The sequence below is a fragment of the Carettochelys insculpta genome, chromosome 2 (genome assembly GCF_033958435.1).
Source record: "Carettochelys insculpta isolate YL-2023 chromosome 2, ASM3395843v1, whole genome shotgun sequence".
Taxonomy (NCBI): domain Eukaryota; kingdom Metazoa; phylum Chordata; order Testudines; family Carettochelyidae; genus Carettochelys; species Carettochelys insculpta.
The window spans coordinates 81,253,257-81,269,900 of NC_134138.1; the positions used below are offsets into that span (position 1 = coordinate 81,253,257).

General features: G+C 41.3%; 1 protein-coding gene across 19 annotated transcripts in view; it reads right to left on the reverse strand.

The window, feature by feature from the left end:
• The window catches only part of DTNA (dystrobrevin alpha), a 316,470-nt gene that overhangs the window by 69,013 nt on the left and 230,813 nt on the right, over positions 1-16,644 (reverse strand). For all 19 annotated transcript variants that reach the window (XM_074987209.1, XM_074987208.1, XM_074987222.1 and 16 more), the window contains 3 exons: positions 12,548-12,653; positions 8,131-8,297; positions 4,503-4,627 (listed from right to left, as the gene is read on the reverse strand). In XM_074987209.1, the coding sequence (XP_074843310.1) occupies positions 4,503-4,627; positions 8,131-8,297; positions 12,548-12,653 (398 nt within the window). The remainder of the gene's footprint in view (positions 1-4,502; positions 4,628-8,130; positions 8,298-12,547; positions 12,654-16,644) is intronic.

Here is a 16,644-nt window from a genome sequence, read left to right on the forward strand (position 1 = left end):
TGGAATTTACAACCTCCTGGGTAGATAGAAGTTGATCATGAACATGGAAGACTCTTGTTACTTAAAAAGAGGTCATATTTTTTGAAATGTTTCAATAGGAAAGAAAGACAGAAAAAAAGAAAAAATCAAAACATTTTATTTCAACATTTTCTGAATGAAATGTTTTGATTTGAAATGATTTTTCTCATTTAATTTCCCACACATGTGAAAATGTAATTTGATAAAAACAGAAAATAAAATAAAACCAAAATTAAATCATCAGCATTTGGCAGTCAATATCAGAAAACAAATTAAAATTCTGCCTAGCCTATCACATCACTCCTGGTGGAATACTATGCCACTGAGCAATGCAGAGTTTGGCAGAAATTAATGCTGTGTGTGCAGAATTTACTTTCGCCTATAGAAGTGGTCTGAAGGGCTCCTGCCCACCCCCGGGAGCCTGGTAGACCCCAGCTCATAGATAGAAAACTCTGCTGGTGGGAGATGAGAGAGCTGGAAGATTCCCTGCAGCCGCAGTAACCAGCATGTCCTGAGGGTAGGAAACAGCAGCGCGCAGGAAACGCCAAACAAGCACAAAACCCAGCATCAGGCTCTCTCTCTCTCTCTCTCTCTCTGCATTCTTGGGCTCTAAGGGGGAGAAGGTGGGTGTCTGGGCTGAGGAGGTGGGTGTTTGGGTGGGGGGCAAGACTGGGCTCTGGGACAGGAGTGGCCAGGTGGCCAGGGCAAAGCTGTGCCTGGCTAGGAGGGGGCACAGGTTATCTGGGCTGGGGTGGTCCCCTGCAGCTGGGCTCTGTTGGGGAGTGGGCATAGGCATCTGGGCTGGCAGACCACTTGTCTGGCCTTTGGCAAGGAGAGGGTGCAGTTATCTGGACTGTGGGCAGGGGGTACAGTCATCTGGGTTCTGAGGGGACCCTGGGTTCTGGGAGCAGGAAGGATTATTGTCTCTACCCCAGGTTGCGTTCGCAGTGATGGGAAGGGTGGACAAACAAGAACTGGGGTGTCATAGGAGTTTTTTTAAGTCCCTACTCCTTGGGAACATTTGTGCACGTCTGTACTGTTAGAGACATACTTGCTGACCGGTATTTTGAAATAAATTACCAAAATAATTGAAATTGGCATTATTTTAGATTGTTATTATTCATTATATATTGTTGCTTTGACAAATAAAATTTGCAGAATATTGAAACGTGCACAGATCTTTTAATTTTCAGACATAGAACACCCCCAGGAGTACAAGTGTAGCATACTAAATGACATAATTGTGGTCAGGTTTTCCAAAACTTTTCAGTGCTGGCCTAAATCTGCTCCCACTGAAGTAAACAGTAATACACTTACTGACTTTAGTCAGAGCAAACCCAGACCACTGCTGAGAGCACTTGACAATCTCACTGTTATGCAAGTAATGCTAGTGAATCTCTTTCTATTTAGGGCTTTCTTTTTGGTTGGCAATTATATTTATGGTAAGACAAAACTACTACTAAAAAGTTCCCACATCAGCTTAAATGTCATAATCATAAGATTGCTCCTTAAGGATTACTGTCACACACATTATTTATTATTTCTTGAATCATTGTGCATGGTCTGTAGACATGTATATTGAATATGTTTTACCTTTTATTGCAATATTAATTTTAAATAATAAGCTGGGCCGTTACAATTGAAAAATTAGACAGCTCTTGGGCTTTGTGTACTCTAGGGTAAGCAGAGAACAATGAAAAGGAGGGTTACTACCCTTTAAAAATTACAGCAATATAGAAGGTCTTTGTCCTTATTTAAAGTAGTAACTGTTGAGAAAAGAAGACTCCTCTGTATTTGGAAGTCTACCATTAAATGCATATGAAAAACTCCTTTTCCTTGGATTCTTGCCCAGATCTGTTTCTCTTAATACCTTTTAGTTTCCATTATATTTAAAAATAAAACTTGTACCAGCAAGAAGATATTCTCAATGAGTTACTGAAGCACATCCTTTCCCCACAGTTAATTTATGGAATTACACTGTAGATCATGCTATTTCCACGAGTTAAAGGATTTTCATACCTGTATCACTTTACTCAGCAAACTTATATTGCTTTCAATGTAACAATAAGAAGGAATCGTACCATTAAACAAAATAGATTGTCTCTCAAGCTCATATATAGCCACAATAACTTTTATCTATGTATTTAGAAAGAAGGCAAGGTCCTAATCTTACAGCAAATATGTTGGAACAGATCCTGTTCAATTACTATATATTTTACTTCTCAACCTTCCTTTGAATTCCTTCATATAAGAGAGACAAGATAGGCATGGCCAAGGGTAGGCAACCAAAAGAGCAAGAAGAGCCATTTTTTTCAAATTTGGTTTAAAAAAAAACAAAAACAAAAAACAAAAAAACCCTCAACAGTTCAAAAGCTGCAGTGCATGTGAATATGAGATGGCCCTTAATGAGTAATGTCAAACCATACTTCTTGTAACCCCAATTTAAGAACAGCACACACACATATCCCACCATTCTCTGAACACATTAAAGGGGAAGTTACATAATGTTTCAAGATTATATATCATTTACGATCTAGATATGAGTTGTTCATTGTTGGGTTTTTAGATCTTCATCGAAATATCAAAAATATACCTCAGGGTTTGTTTTTTTTTGTTGCTTTGCAATTACAACATCGGGAGCCACAAAAAAGTCCTTAAAGAGCTACACGTGGCTCCAGAGCCACATGTTGTAGACCCTTGGGCATGCTAATTATTGGACCAAGATATTGGAAGTTGGTCCAGCAAAAGATACTACTTTATCTACCTTGTCCCTCATATCAGAATACAGATAGAGCCTTGTACTAGAGCCAGTGTCAAGGTCCCACAATGAATAACTCTAGATAGCACAAGGAAGAGATTTTAATTTCACTTTCATGATCTCTCGGTCTATCCTTCTGACATATGCCCCATTTCTGCATATGAAATTATCTATCCATCCAGGCACCTCAGCTTTTATACCATGCTGATGACCACCGTATCTGAAGAAATCCATCTAATTCTGTTTCTTCGTACAATATGCCACCATTCCAGCATTATGATACAGCAGGACATTTATTTTCAGAGACAAGTTGTAAACAGTGCTTTTTTTTGTGCTGGTACTTGTCTGTACTGAGTACCAGCACCTGGGCAGCCCCAGCCAGATTGGCTGGAGGTGGGGAGCTGACTGAGTAATGGGTTTTAAAAAAAACAAAACAAAACAAAACAAAACAAAACACAAAAAGGCCACTGGTTGTAAACATCACTATAATAAATATCTGTGAGAGACTCCTCACATTTTAAAGAAAAGGACAGTCATGCTGCCTTGAAAAACTCACATAATGACCACCCAAGGATTGTCATCATTGGCATGAAACATCGAAGCAGGCTAAGAGGAGGTTCCCACCACCCGAGAGAGCCACTCTCACTACAGGCAAGCATAAATGTAGAATGTCTGCCACATATATGACAAGTTTGGTGGCAACGGGCCTGAGATATACAGCATGCAAATAAATCTTGATGGTTTTTGCCTGTGCTGCTTTAACCGGTAGCATGAGAAAGGCAGGTAAAAGGATACTTGTTTTTGAGACTGACTGAAATAGTTCCTGTGAGGGGTATTTTAAAATAAATATCTATTAAGTCATGTCAGCACATGTAATTGCTTTGGAATGTTTTTCCAATTGACATGTTAGCTCTGCTTTGAATTTGATTGACAGAATGTCACTTTTAAGTCAAATGAAACCAAGAAAGCATTCATCACCAAAGAAGCCACTGTTCCACGAACAGATGACAACAGAAGTTCTACTGCTAGCACGGGTGATGGAGGCCCTTCAGTGAATGCTACATCATCTGAAGTTGCAAGGTCTCCCGCCCCTCTTTTTGCTTTGAGTTCAGACTGCTAGGGAGGAAAGCATGAATAGTTTATATGAACTTTAAATAACAAAAGGGAGCAAAAGACAAAACTCAGAGACTAACTATAGTATTGAGTAAACTGAAAAGAATCAATGAACTGTAATCCAAGATTAGATTAAAATGAAAATTGAACTGTCTTTGGGTGAAATTCTGATTCCATTAAGTCATTGAGCACTTTGCCATTGACTTTAATGGCCAGGATTTCACCTCTTGTCTGGCTCTTTATTTCAAGATAATACTGTAGTGTTATGTTGAAGTCTGGACACTCGTAAGAACAAATCCACATAGCTGAATCATGAACAAGTCTAACTGTACTAAACCATGAAAAACTCTCACTCTTTCCCCTCTTATGACTGTGGTCCATATCTGTGTGATCCATACCAGCATAATCCACATGTTTTTCCAATAGTTTAAATGTGGCCAGGACCAAGGTTAATTCACACAAACAGAAAGCCCCTCTTTGTAATTTTATACAAAGCACGAGATTCGTTGCATGAGACTTGAAACAGCCACTGTCACTTCCTCCACGGCCACTAGAGATACAGTTGGAATTGTCAGCTAGAACACAGATTACTTTACAACACACAGATACTTACACAATGTGAGCCAGGTTTAGAGGTTTTTCAGGCTGGTCAGGGAACATTGGGTGCAAAGGTTCACGGCTGGAAGCACAGCTTAAAGACTTGCTAAGTGCATTAGTTAGCTTCTTAGCAGGTGATTTCTGGGAGGAACAAGGAAGGTAAAGGTAATGTGGACAAGTAAGGTGCAAACGGTCGCTACATTGAAACTACAGGAAGTACAGAACGGAACCTACCACTTACAATCATATATTCTTAACTTTTTCCTCCCTCCACTCCTTTCTCTAGGGGTCCAGTGAGTCAATGGAAAGATTCACATTGTCTTCAGTGGGGTCTGGGATCAGGTTCCAGGAGACACTAATTCTTCTAAAGTAGTGACATGCAGACAAGCCATTATATTCCTTCCCTCTCCCCTGCAGTAGTGTCTCACTAGGCTCCTGCATTCATTAATCATTTTAAGCTAAAGCTTCTCTCCTTGCCTGCCTTATATGCTGCTTAATCTGCTACACCAGTGGTACGCAACCTGTGTCTTGCAAGCTGCATGCAGACCCCTGGGGCTCCATCTGTGGCCTACAGATCCCCTGTGTGCTCCTCTCCTCCATGCACCTCTCACGCACTGGGGCACTGGAGTCCCGCACTTCCAGCTCCCTCTTAGCACTTTCAGAGCCCCACAGGTTCACTGATTCATGCTCTGTCCCCTCTCCTCCCTCTCCCTCCCTGAGCTGGAACGCTCAACTTGTCTGAGGCTGTTCAAGCTCTGGGAGGCAGAGGGAGGAGTGGGGACGGAGCACAAATTAGGTGATTCATGGCACGCAAAGCGCTGAGAAGGAGGAGGAGGAACAGGCAGTGTGGGCCTCCAGTGCCCCATTGTGTGAGAGGTGGGGGGGGGGAAGGGAGGCAGACAGGGCATCCACAGGCTGCAGGGGGAACCCCCAGTGGGCCAAGGGTTGCTGCAGCCCACTGAGATGAAAGAGCCATTCATGTAGTTCACTCACTCTTCCCAGTCATCCATCGTTGTGCTACGCTATAAAAACAAGGGCAAATGAAATTTCAGACACAATGCTGATGGAGTTTCATGGGTGTGGAGGCAGAGAGAGAAAAGAAAAAACTGATAATCATCCATCGCTTTTCAAAAACTGAACATCTCCGCTTTCACTGCGTAAACAACATACGCTAAGCTTTCAGTCCAGGGATTCCACAAGTCTTCATAGGGCAACACAATGTACTGCCAGTTTTAAAGCACTAAGGCAGCTACATCATCAGTTTTTATAAACATAATGTTGCATCTATGCTGAACTGCACTGCTGGCAGCGTGAGGCAAAGGAGGGCTCTCAAAAATGCAAATAATGCTCATTTGCATATTCACACAGCTAATTGGCATGCTCACATGAGATCGTCCTGCCGGCAGAGGCTGCTGCTGGAAGAAAACAAACAGTGTAGACATGGTTCTGCTGGCAAAAGCCTGCTGTGTTGGCAGTCCCTTATGCCTGGAAAAAATCAGGGATAAGGGGCTGCCCACAAAGGGGTATTTTGCCGGCAGAACCATGTCTACTCTGCTTGTTTTCTGCCAGCAGCACCCTCTGCCAGCAGGGCGACCTCACACAAATATGGAAATTAGATGTGTGAATACTTTCAAGACCACTCATTTGCACCAAGTTGCTGGCAGCATGGCTCAGTGTAGATGTAGCCTATGAGACGTTATATACAGTGAAACTCTTTTATAGTGAAGTAATCCACAAATAACAGTTGCATTCAAAGTGCAGAAGGAAAGGCCTTGTGACTGTAGCACAGGGTCGTGAGATGTGGGTTGTGTTCTAGGCTCTGGAATAGATTTCTGAATGACTTTGGTCAAGACACTTAAACCTTCTGTGACTCAGTTTCTCCCTCTGTGCAATGGGAGTAACACCACTTTCCTACTAAAAATGGATATCAAGCTTAATTTGCTATTGTTTTAAAATGCTTTGAGCGCCTCACACGGAAGGCATATACTCTGTAAATCAGGATAGTTGCCATTTTTATTACTGGCATTCCAAACTAAACGTGACAATGAATTTGACAGTCACTCTATTATAAATGGTGTTTCATTCTGAATTCATCATGAGTTCTATTGCACATCCCCAATTTACATGCACCTAAAGTACGTGAATGAGTTAGGCACATCCTAGCTGTATGCATGTGCCTAACATTTAAGATGTGGCTCACTGTATAAAACATTTGTAGAGCGGAAGTGTAAGGGACATTGTTATCAAACCTGTATTGAATGACACAAGACCCATGCACACAACAGTAAGGCAACTTTGGATTTCAGTGGAAATATTCCTGTCTGAAAGTAAAAATACTTGGGTAGCAGGGGCACCTAGACATGCACTCGTATGCTGCTTTTCTCCATGGTAAAGTTTTTGAAACAGCTTTCAGGTAAAATCACCAGACTCCGTCCCTACCATTGCAGCACTCTTCCTATAGAAAGAAAGAGATAACATTCCACAAATACATTGTTAACGGATACGAAAAAGAGCCAGGTGGTACATACCTCCTCACCTAGAGTCTAACCTCAAGACCATCCACAACCACAGAGTGAGAGCCCAGAGGGCATTTGTGCACCAAGTCTACCGTGAGACTGAGCAAAGCCAAATTCCTAGCATACTGATCATCAAACTGTGCGTTTATTTTATAGTTAACCCTTGCCTGTTCTGTGCAACATTAAGATCAGGCAGGGAGCTACTTTCACAGTACCAGAGTTCTAGCTGTTCTAAATTTGGTTTTGAAAACTTTGGTTCAAACACATATCCACACAAACTCAGCAGTCTGCACCCTTCCTGCATAAAGGACCACCCCTGTCCCCGTACAACACTGTACGACTGTGATAGCGGAGATAATCTAAAGTGCCTTTGCTGGCAGTCCCTGGATATGAATTCTGAAAATGGCACATTCCTAGTGGAGGACTTCCACTGGTCACTGCTTCAACTTTGGCTCTGCTAGAGCCTGGACTTTAGGGAGAAATTCGAAGACTTAATGATTTGGTGAAGCATTTGGGCCAGCTGGGTATAAACTGTGGATTATTTTTTTTTAAATGAGGTGAAGGCGGGTGGTTATTTAATACAGGCTGTATGATTTCTTATGGATGTAATTATATTAATATAGTCAAATGGTATTATAATGGTAACATAACACATATATATTGAACACACACATTAAATTACTTTCTAAAAAAGATTTCATCGGCAACTGAGTAATACTTTAATAGTCCTCACAATTTCATTAACATATAGTCATTAGCACATATATCAGAGAAAGTGAGAGAAACGCTAAAAAATAGTTTACTATGAGTGCTACAAAACTGGAAAACTTACTGTGACAATAGCATTAAATTCCAAGAGCCTCCTGCAGCTGTCCTGACATCCAGCACAGTATTAAAGTGTTAGGCTGCTCAAATCCACTCTCAGAAAAGAAATTCTTGTCTCAGAGTTTAATTGTGACAAGGCACCACAACTGTGGAGGTTCCATCCTTATCTAAATTGGCCATCAATATTTTATATTTTGTGATATAAAACAACTGAGCTGACCAGTTCCTACTCCATCCCTGGGATTCTCTCTCTGACTGCTGGAGTTCAACCAAGCTGCAGCAATGCAGGAACCTTTTCCTTACCCACGATGTGTACTCTTTCATTTGGTGCTGGTTGCTATGGGAACCACTGGCATGTCCCCTCCAGAAGCAGTCCTGACAGAGCTGGTAATTGTGACATTGCTGGCACCGATAGCGAAATCCCATCATGCTCTCGCTGTGGCAATAGGAACACTCAACAGGGTGGAAGACTGCAGAGGGAGAGTAATTTAAAAACAAAAACATAAAAAAGAAACAATAAAAACAAGAATAAGGATGAAGCCCCAAATGGTGGCTGAATCCTTTCTCTGTTTGCAGTAATTTTCAACATCAAATGCCATTCACAGTCTTTGCTGGAAGAAGAATAAATAAAACAAACAAGCAAACAAATAAATAAACAAACTTGACAAGTCTTTTATGGGCCTCTCCCAGTGCACAAAAATGGCACTGGCCTCTTTCTCAACACCAGCTCCCTTACCACTTCTGAGCAAACTGCACAGTTCCATGCCACAGCCCAAATACATTTAAACTACAAAGCAAACTGATCTTATTACAGAGGAATGTGAGGAAACTGAAGAGGAAATCTACCTGTCTTTAACAGGCTGCCATTCTGGAAAGGTGAAGGTTTATATTGTTATTATTAACAGTTGGGCTGGTGAGCCTAAGCATCAGGGGGGTCAGGTTTTCAAACACGGGTGCCTAAAGTTAGGTGCCTAAAACTGTACAAACACACCTAGACACCTATCTTAATCACCTAAGCCTGACATAGTTCACTGGCCACATTTAGCTATGGTGTACTCGTGTTTAAAATTCTGGCCTGAGGAGTGTGCTCTATTTTGTTCACCATTCTAACAAAAAGCATACACAAATGAGGATTTGTGTCACCCGGAAGCACTGCCTGAGACTATAGGGCTGATCTGTGTCACCTTTTTCTATTCATGCTTCTATGAGCTGTATTTCCCCTCCAACCCCTTGGAAATCCCACTACCTCTCCCTGCCCTTGCAGACTACTGCAGATACTGTATGGGAGGGAGCACATGAGGACATTTCCCAATGTCTTCTTCTAGCAATAACAGAAAATCCCCTACACAACCACCCTGATCCCTCTTGACCAAGAAAGTGAGTTTCTTTAGTTTATTTTCAAACGTCTGTGCCTTGAGCTAGCTGCTACACAATTAGACAGAGTCTCAAAAGAGGGTCTTTTTTTGCCGGCCTTCTGTGGGAAATATGGGGAAGCAAAGCAAATTTTTTTTTCCTTTTGAAAATGTTTTCATTGTTCATTGAAAGTTTAAATGTAAAGGTTTAAAATATTTTCTTGGGTTTTACATTTTCCATTCCTTCTAGAGGAACACCATTAAAGGATACATTGTCAATTACATTTGGTATGGATTAGACGCCAAACTTCTCAGCAACCATGTGTAGAAAATACTGTCTTAGGAACAGGTGTATATGGCAGCGGTTAGCAGTGGCAGTGAGGATCTATGGCCAGTGTTTGGCCGTTTTTACACAAGCCACTTTGCTAATACACGGAGCGAAAGATGCTAATGAGGCATGGATGCAAATTCCCCGCGTCTCATTAGCATAACGTCATGTGATTTGGAGTCTGGAAGACCATTCTTCTGGACTCCAAAACGCCGTGTAGAAGCGTGGCCCCGGGGGGGAGCTTCCAGAAGGACATACTTCTTCTGGAGGCCCCTTCTTCCCAAAAGCAGCCTGTGTAGAAACGGTATTTGAGTCTGCAAGCTTCTCTCATCACTTATCCGTCCAATACTGGATTTGCATGGTCGACTGAAATAACCGCATGTCAGTCTATTTCCAAATTCTTGAGTCTGAGAGCTTTTCCTTCCAAGACAAAGTTCTTTTGCACGACTTGCACATATACTATCAAAGAATGATGTGCCCTGTGGTAGCAGTCGTCATGAGGTATTTTGATCTGATTATATAGATTCCCAGGATTTTGGATCAATGTTGAATTTTTTTCATGGCGTTTTTGCACGTATCCTTGAATCTTAGCTTTGGTTTTCCTGTTGTTCTCAACCCACACGACAGTTCACCAAAGAGGTTTTCTTTGGGAAGACGTTCTTCACCCATTCTTCTCACATGACCAAGCCAACACAGTCTTCTGCTGTTGAGGATCACTATGAAGCTAGATATGCCAGATCTTGACAGGATATCAGCATTTGAAACTCTATCTTGCCAGTTGATATCCATAATTCTGTGGAGGTAGTGAAGATGGAAGCTGTTCAATTTTTTCTCCTGGTTCAAGTAGGTGGTCCATGCCACAGAACCATATAGCAGGATACTCAGTACACATGCCTGGTAGATTTGTATCTTTGCTTTCACTGTCAGCTTAGGATTGTTCCATGCTCATTTTGCAAATCTGCCAAAAATAGTAGCTGCCTTCCCGATTCTGATGTTCAGTTCTTTGTCCACAGATAGGTTTGTGGTGACAGTAGATTCAAGGTAACAAAATTGTTGAACCACATCTATTGGGCCATTATCCAGAATGACACTGAGCTGCTGAGGTATACCTTGAGTGAATACAATGGTTTTCTTCATGCTTATGTCAAGGGAAAAAATTTGCACGCTCTGTACAGAGAATCCATCAGTGACTGTAGCGTCTCTTCATTATGAGTGATGAGAACTGCATCATCTGCAAAAAGGAGTTCCCTAATGAGGACTTTCTTGACCTTAGTTTTGGTCTTGAGTCTTGCCAGGTTGTAGAGAGAGCCATCTAATCGCGTGTGGAGAAATATATTGCTGTGTGAGTTTTGAAATGTGCAATTTAGTAGAACTGAGAAGAATATGCTGAAGGGGGTAGGGGCAAGAACACACCCTTGTTTGACTCTACTGTTCATTGCAAACGGTTCTGATATAGACCCATCACAGTGCACTGTTGCTTTAATGTTTTTCTGAAAGAATATTATGAGCCTGAGTAGGGCCGGTGGGCAGCTGATATTCGTTAATACTTTGTATAGTCCTGATCTGCTAACTGTGTCAAACGTCTTTGTTAAATCCACAAATGGTATGACTAAGGGCTTTCCTTGTTCTCTGCATTTTTCTTGTAGTTGTGGAAGAGAGAAAATCATATTCGTTGTTGACCTGCCAGCCTTGAAGCCACATTGTGTTTCTGGATAGACTCGATCCATGATCTTCTGCAGGTGTTTGAGAATGACACAGGCAAATGCTTTTCCTCTGATGCTCATTAATGAGATGCCTCTGTAGTTGTTGAAGTCACCCTTGTCGCCTTCGTTTTTATACAGAGTGATGATTTTTGCATCCTTCATGTTGTGTGGGACATCTCCTGCTCTCCAACATTTTAGAAGTAAATCATAGAGGAAGAGGAAGAACACAGCCTTGTTTGCCTTCAGGACTTCAGCTTCTTAGCAATTGTGTAGAAAATACTATTTTAGGAGCAGGAGTACGCTGCTAAAAAAGACACTGAACATGTACTTACACTGTAACCCTTTCCGAATACGGGTCATTGTGCAGAGCACAAGCAGATGGCTTCATACAAGCGAACTGTATGGGCTGTTGCCAGAACTATTTGGGAAACTATGTAAGCCTTGGAGGAGTGGAGGGAGGACAAAACCCCAGATTACTGGGGTCCTTCTGCGGTTGTGATGGCAGTCTCAGTACTATGGCAGTGTCTGCATTCTGATACCAAATCTTTTGCCTGGGGTTAGACTAGCGGACCTACATATTTGTGAGGAGAGTGGCTACCTGCCACCTTCTCCCAAAATGCCCCAACAGAAGTTGTGTATTTGATACAGAACTTATTGGGGGGCATTCCATGGTCTGAGTTATACAGAAATTTAGACTAGACGATAACAACAGGACGCACCAATCTTAAATTCTATGAATTTCAGAGCAAGGGGAGGGTTTCAGTGTCTGGCGCAGAGAGAGCCACCCCTCAATTAACTCCTCATCTTTCCAAAAGAAAGAGATATTAAGGTTCTGACATCTTCTTGCACCTGCCTTCTGAGTAAATGGTTTTGCACAGAGGTGTTTAGGAGTAGTCTCCTCTTCAGGGCTACACGGACACAGGTGTCATTAGTTTACAACCTGCACTGGCCTTATCTTGTCACACAGATTGTGTGGAAAGGACATGTCCTGCTGTTCCTTCTTTAGTGTTATGATGGCATTGCTAATAAATTTTATGTCTGTGATTTTACCAAATGCATCTGTGGTATGGACGGGCCACCTAGTGTAGCTCTTTGGCTACTCAACATGTAGAAAGTGAGGGAAACATTGTACTGCAAACACCAGATCACAGCAAAAATAAAACAAGATATCAGTGGAATCACTGACAATAAGCTAGCCTATTTCATTAGCTGGTATAAAATGGCATCTGAAATCAATAAACTTAGTACAGTAGCTCTTATAATGTCATGTGTAAATTGAGATGCTCATTGTATATTGCTAGTCTTTAATGAAGTTTGGTGAGCAAACTATCACTTACCGTTTTCAACATTTGCCAGTCGGTGCAGAAGTGGTAACCAGACCAGACACTGTGGTGGAGGGTCAGACATGAGAGTATCCAAGAAAGCATTTAATGTGACTTTTTTCTGCTCAAACAAACAAACACACATAAAATCAGTGACCACAGTAATCTGGGTGACATGAACATATTCTTATAAAAGCACTTGGGATGAAGAAATGAAGTTGTTAAATCTGAAGCCATAAACCAAGAAGAAAGGGACACCGCCAAAGATTTGAAAACCAGATGATGAGAGTATTAGTGGCTATAATGTTTGGTACCTGTAATCAGCAGTTCTCTCCATGGGGTGAACTGATGCCATTTATTAAATAATCATTCACTCTAAGGGTTCTGACCTAAAGTTGGTCCCTCAAGATCCGAAGAGCCTTCTTGATGGCATCATTTCTCCATCCTGTGCACATTACTATATTTCACTGGTCCTGTCTAACTCACATACAGTAAATTCTTTCATATCTGACAGCCCTGGGACTGGGAGGTTGCTGGATAGTAAAATATTCTGGATAATAAAGAGATATACCTTGCAATGCATAAAACTAAAGAAAACCAAGATTAGCTATTAAGAAATGAAATGTATGCAGAGTACTTTATTTATCAACAATGGTACTATTGTACACTGTAAATTTATACTGTGTTTATTTGTATTTACTTTCACTACACTGCACTTATAGAAAACATAACTAAAATTTACTTATAATTAAAATGCTGGTTATTCGAGAGTTCCAGATGAATGAATGCTGGATATGAAAAAGTTTACTGTATATCAAACAAAAAGCCATTTCATTCCACAGAGCTGCAGACACCATTCCAATATCTATTAAAGTTTTTAAAAAATGAAGGAATACATAAAAAAGTTAACATTTTCAACAATGCCTAAATTTCATTTTAAAAGTGATTTATGTGCTTAGGCTGTGTCTACATGATTGCCTTCCTTTCAAAAGGGGCATGTTAATGAGCGGGTTTGAAAGATGCTAATGAGGCACTGCAATGAATATGCAGCACCTCGTTAGCATAATGGTGGCTGTGGCGATTTGAAAGTGCAGCTTTTCGAATCGCGCGCCGCCCGTGGAGACTGGATCTTCTGAAAGGACCCCCCCCAGTTTTTGAAAGACCTTCTTCCTAACACCAGATAGGAACAAGGTCTTTTGAAAGCTGGGGGGGGAGGTCCTTTTGGAAGGTCCCATCTCCACGGGCGGTGCGCAATTTGAAAAGCTGCACTTTCGAATTGCTGCAGCCGCCATCAGGCTAATGAGGCACTGCATATTCATTGCAGCACCTCATTAGCATCTTTCAAACCTGCTCATTAACATGCTCCTTTCGAAAGGAAGGTGCTCATGTAGACACAGCCCTAGTGTGTGTCTACACTAGGAAATAACTTTGAAATTAACTTCGAAGTTAGGCACCACTTCAAAGTAGCTTGCAGAGAGTCTACATACATTTTCCTTTACTTCGAAGTTAACTTCGAGTAGGGACCCAACTTCAAAGTCCTTATTCTGTTCCCAGGGATGGAGTAGTGCTCTACTTCAAAGTTCAACTTCGAAGTAGGGCATGTGTAGATGCTCTGCTTTGAAGTCAGAAACTTCAAAGTTATTTCTGTAGTGTAGATGCAGCCTTGGTGATACAAATCCTATCCTGTCTCAGGTCACTTAAGAGTCTAAGCATCACTAAGTCTCTTAGAAAATGGGATATGGGCATTCTTGAAAATTTTTATTTCAGATTTTGTTTTTTTTGAGATTTGCATACAGACTCTTCTCTGAGATGTGCCTACTGTGAAGACCAACTCTTGGCCTTTTATTACACTTCTCCTGGTATGCCGCAGACTTCCTGACAATAAGCATGACTGACAGAAATTAAGAACTAATTCCTTCCCATGAAGAAACTTATCATAAATAAATGTTCAGTGCTGTTTGGAATATTTATAGATTAAAAACAAGGAAATGTATTTGTACAGCATATTGCATTCTTGTGGATCTCAACCCACATGCTTCCCAGGCTATATTAACTGATTGTACAAACCATCATTTTTATATATTAGTGAAATGACAATAGCATGCAACATCACTATACACCAGTTTTAGGAGAGGAAAAGTAACGAAGGAAACTATACCCTGCTGTGACTACAGATAAAAAAATCTAAAGGGAGCATGTAATTACCCCACTGGCACTTGTGAAAAGTGTAATGGGATCTTTAATGAACAGAAATAGCCAGAAACTCAGTTTATCCTCTCCTCAAAAGACAAGCTCTTTGTGGACATTACAGTGTCTCCTGGAAACAACCCCTATATTTTTTCGCTATTTTGAAAAGTCTAAATGTTCATTATTTTATAAATTTAATCTGAAAGTTGCTGATCTGCAGTAAGTGAAGATCTGCAGCAGTATCAAAAATGAGCCCATATCTATAAACTTTAATGGGACAGTTAACATCTGTTTACAATGCACTTGCTCTTCCCTTAATCGCTTCACAAATAAACAGGAACTTTGTGCTGGTAAGCACCAGCTCACAGAATAATGATTTGCCTTATAGGGCTCCACTGTGGATTCCTGCCAGGGCTTTGCTGACCATTGTTATTAGCAAATGTCACTCTTAGCAGCAGCAGAACTGAAAAGAGTAGGAGAAGGGCAGGAAGAAAAGTAGTGAATGAAATACCATCCAATTTCCCATATCATAAATAATCAAGTAGCATAAAGTGTTCTTTCTGCTCCTGGAGAGGGACTAAGTTGGCTGCACACACGCAGATGCGCTGAACAAGCAAACAGATGCAGAGGCAAGCACACTCATGCACAATGGAATTCTCTTTGGAATGGTGCTATAAATTAAAACTCAACCTGTATCAAATAACGTAATTTCTGCCTCACTGACATCTTTATGGCTGCACTCCTTTGATGGTCACAGATTTTATGGATTAAAGAAGCAATGTTCCTTAAAAGGACACTGACATTAATTTCCATAACTTTAAAAGTGATTTTTAACCTCCTGCAGTTTTTATCAGCTGCTTGGAAATGTGAAACTAAGTATTCAATGTGAGCTGGAAGGAGGGTGGGATGTGTACCCAGCACAATTCCTGATGGGATTAATGTGGGCCACTTAGGGTACCTCACTGTATGTGTAGTGAAAGCCAGTGACTTCTCCACTTCAACATCTTCCCTTACTCTGCACAGTTAAGCCTCTTAACTGAACAAGAGGCTCAACTGGGCCAGAGTAGGTTGGATGATAAAGCCAGGAAGTTTACAGCCAGAAGAGGTTGCAGGAACAGAAGCTGCGATCCCTCTTTATGAGCAGAGAGGAAGGCAGATGAAAATCCAAGAGAGAGAATAAACCCTGAGGTTCTAGCTCTAGAAGAAGGGTCAACCCCAGAGGGGTTGGGAGGGAAAGGAAGCCTGAAAGGGCTAGGTAGGAAGAAGCCCAAGGAAAGAGCATAAGGGGGAGGATTGTGCAGATCTTGGTTGTTTGTTATAGAGTTTGTAGGCTGTTATGCTTTAGAGAGAATAGGCCAAGGTTCCCCTACCAGCCCCTGGGAACCAGCATAGGTGCAATGGAGATGCCAACTCAACTAGTTTAACTATCCTGGCAAAGGAGGACTACGGTGACTTGGCAGGAGGACTAATCCATGGAAGCGAGGCACTGCAGATTCTGAGGTGCAAGAGATGGGCTACCAAACGGGATGGCAGGCTGAGGAATCACAAGCAGAGGGCATCTGGCTGGCAGAGCTAACTCCTAGATGTGTCCAGAAGGTAGGGAGTTGACATTCCCATGACATTTAGGTTGTGAAGCAATTTTTATTCAAGAATCGCACATCAGAGTTAGTTCAAATTTTTAATTTCACAGCTGTAGATTTAATTTTTTAAAATCTCTATTACTGTCATAATTTTTGACAGGAAGATAAAAATATCATATATGTATGCTGCTCGTCAGGGAAATAGAGTGTGTAAATTCCTTTTGGAGCCCCAGATCTACCTTTTGGCAGTACAGAACAAAAGAAAGAAAAGGAAAAATATGGCTTAACGCTCAATGACTTCTCCACTTCAACATCTTCCCTTACTTTGCACATATTATGAATTTC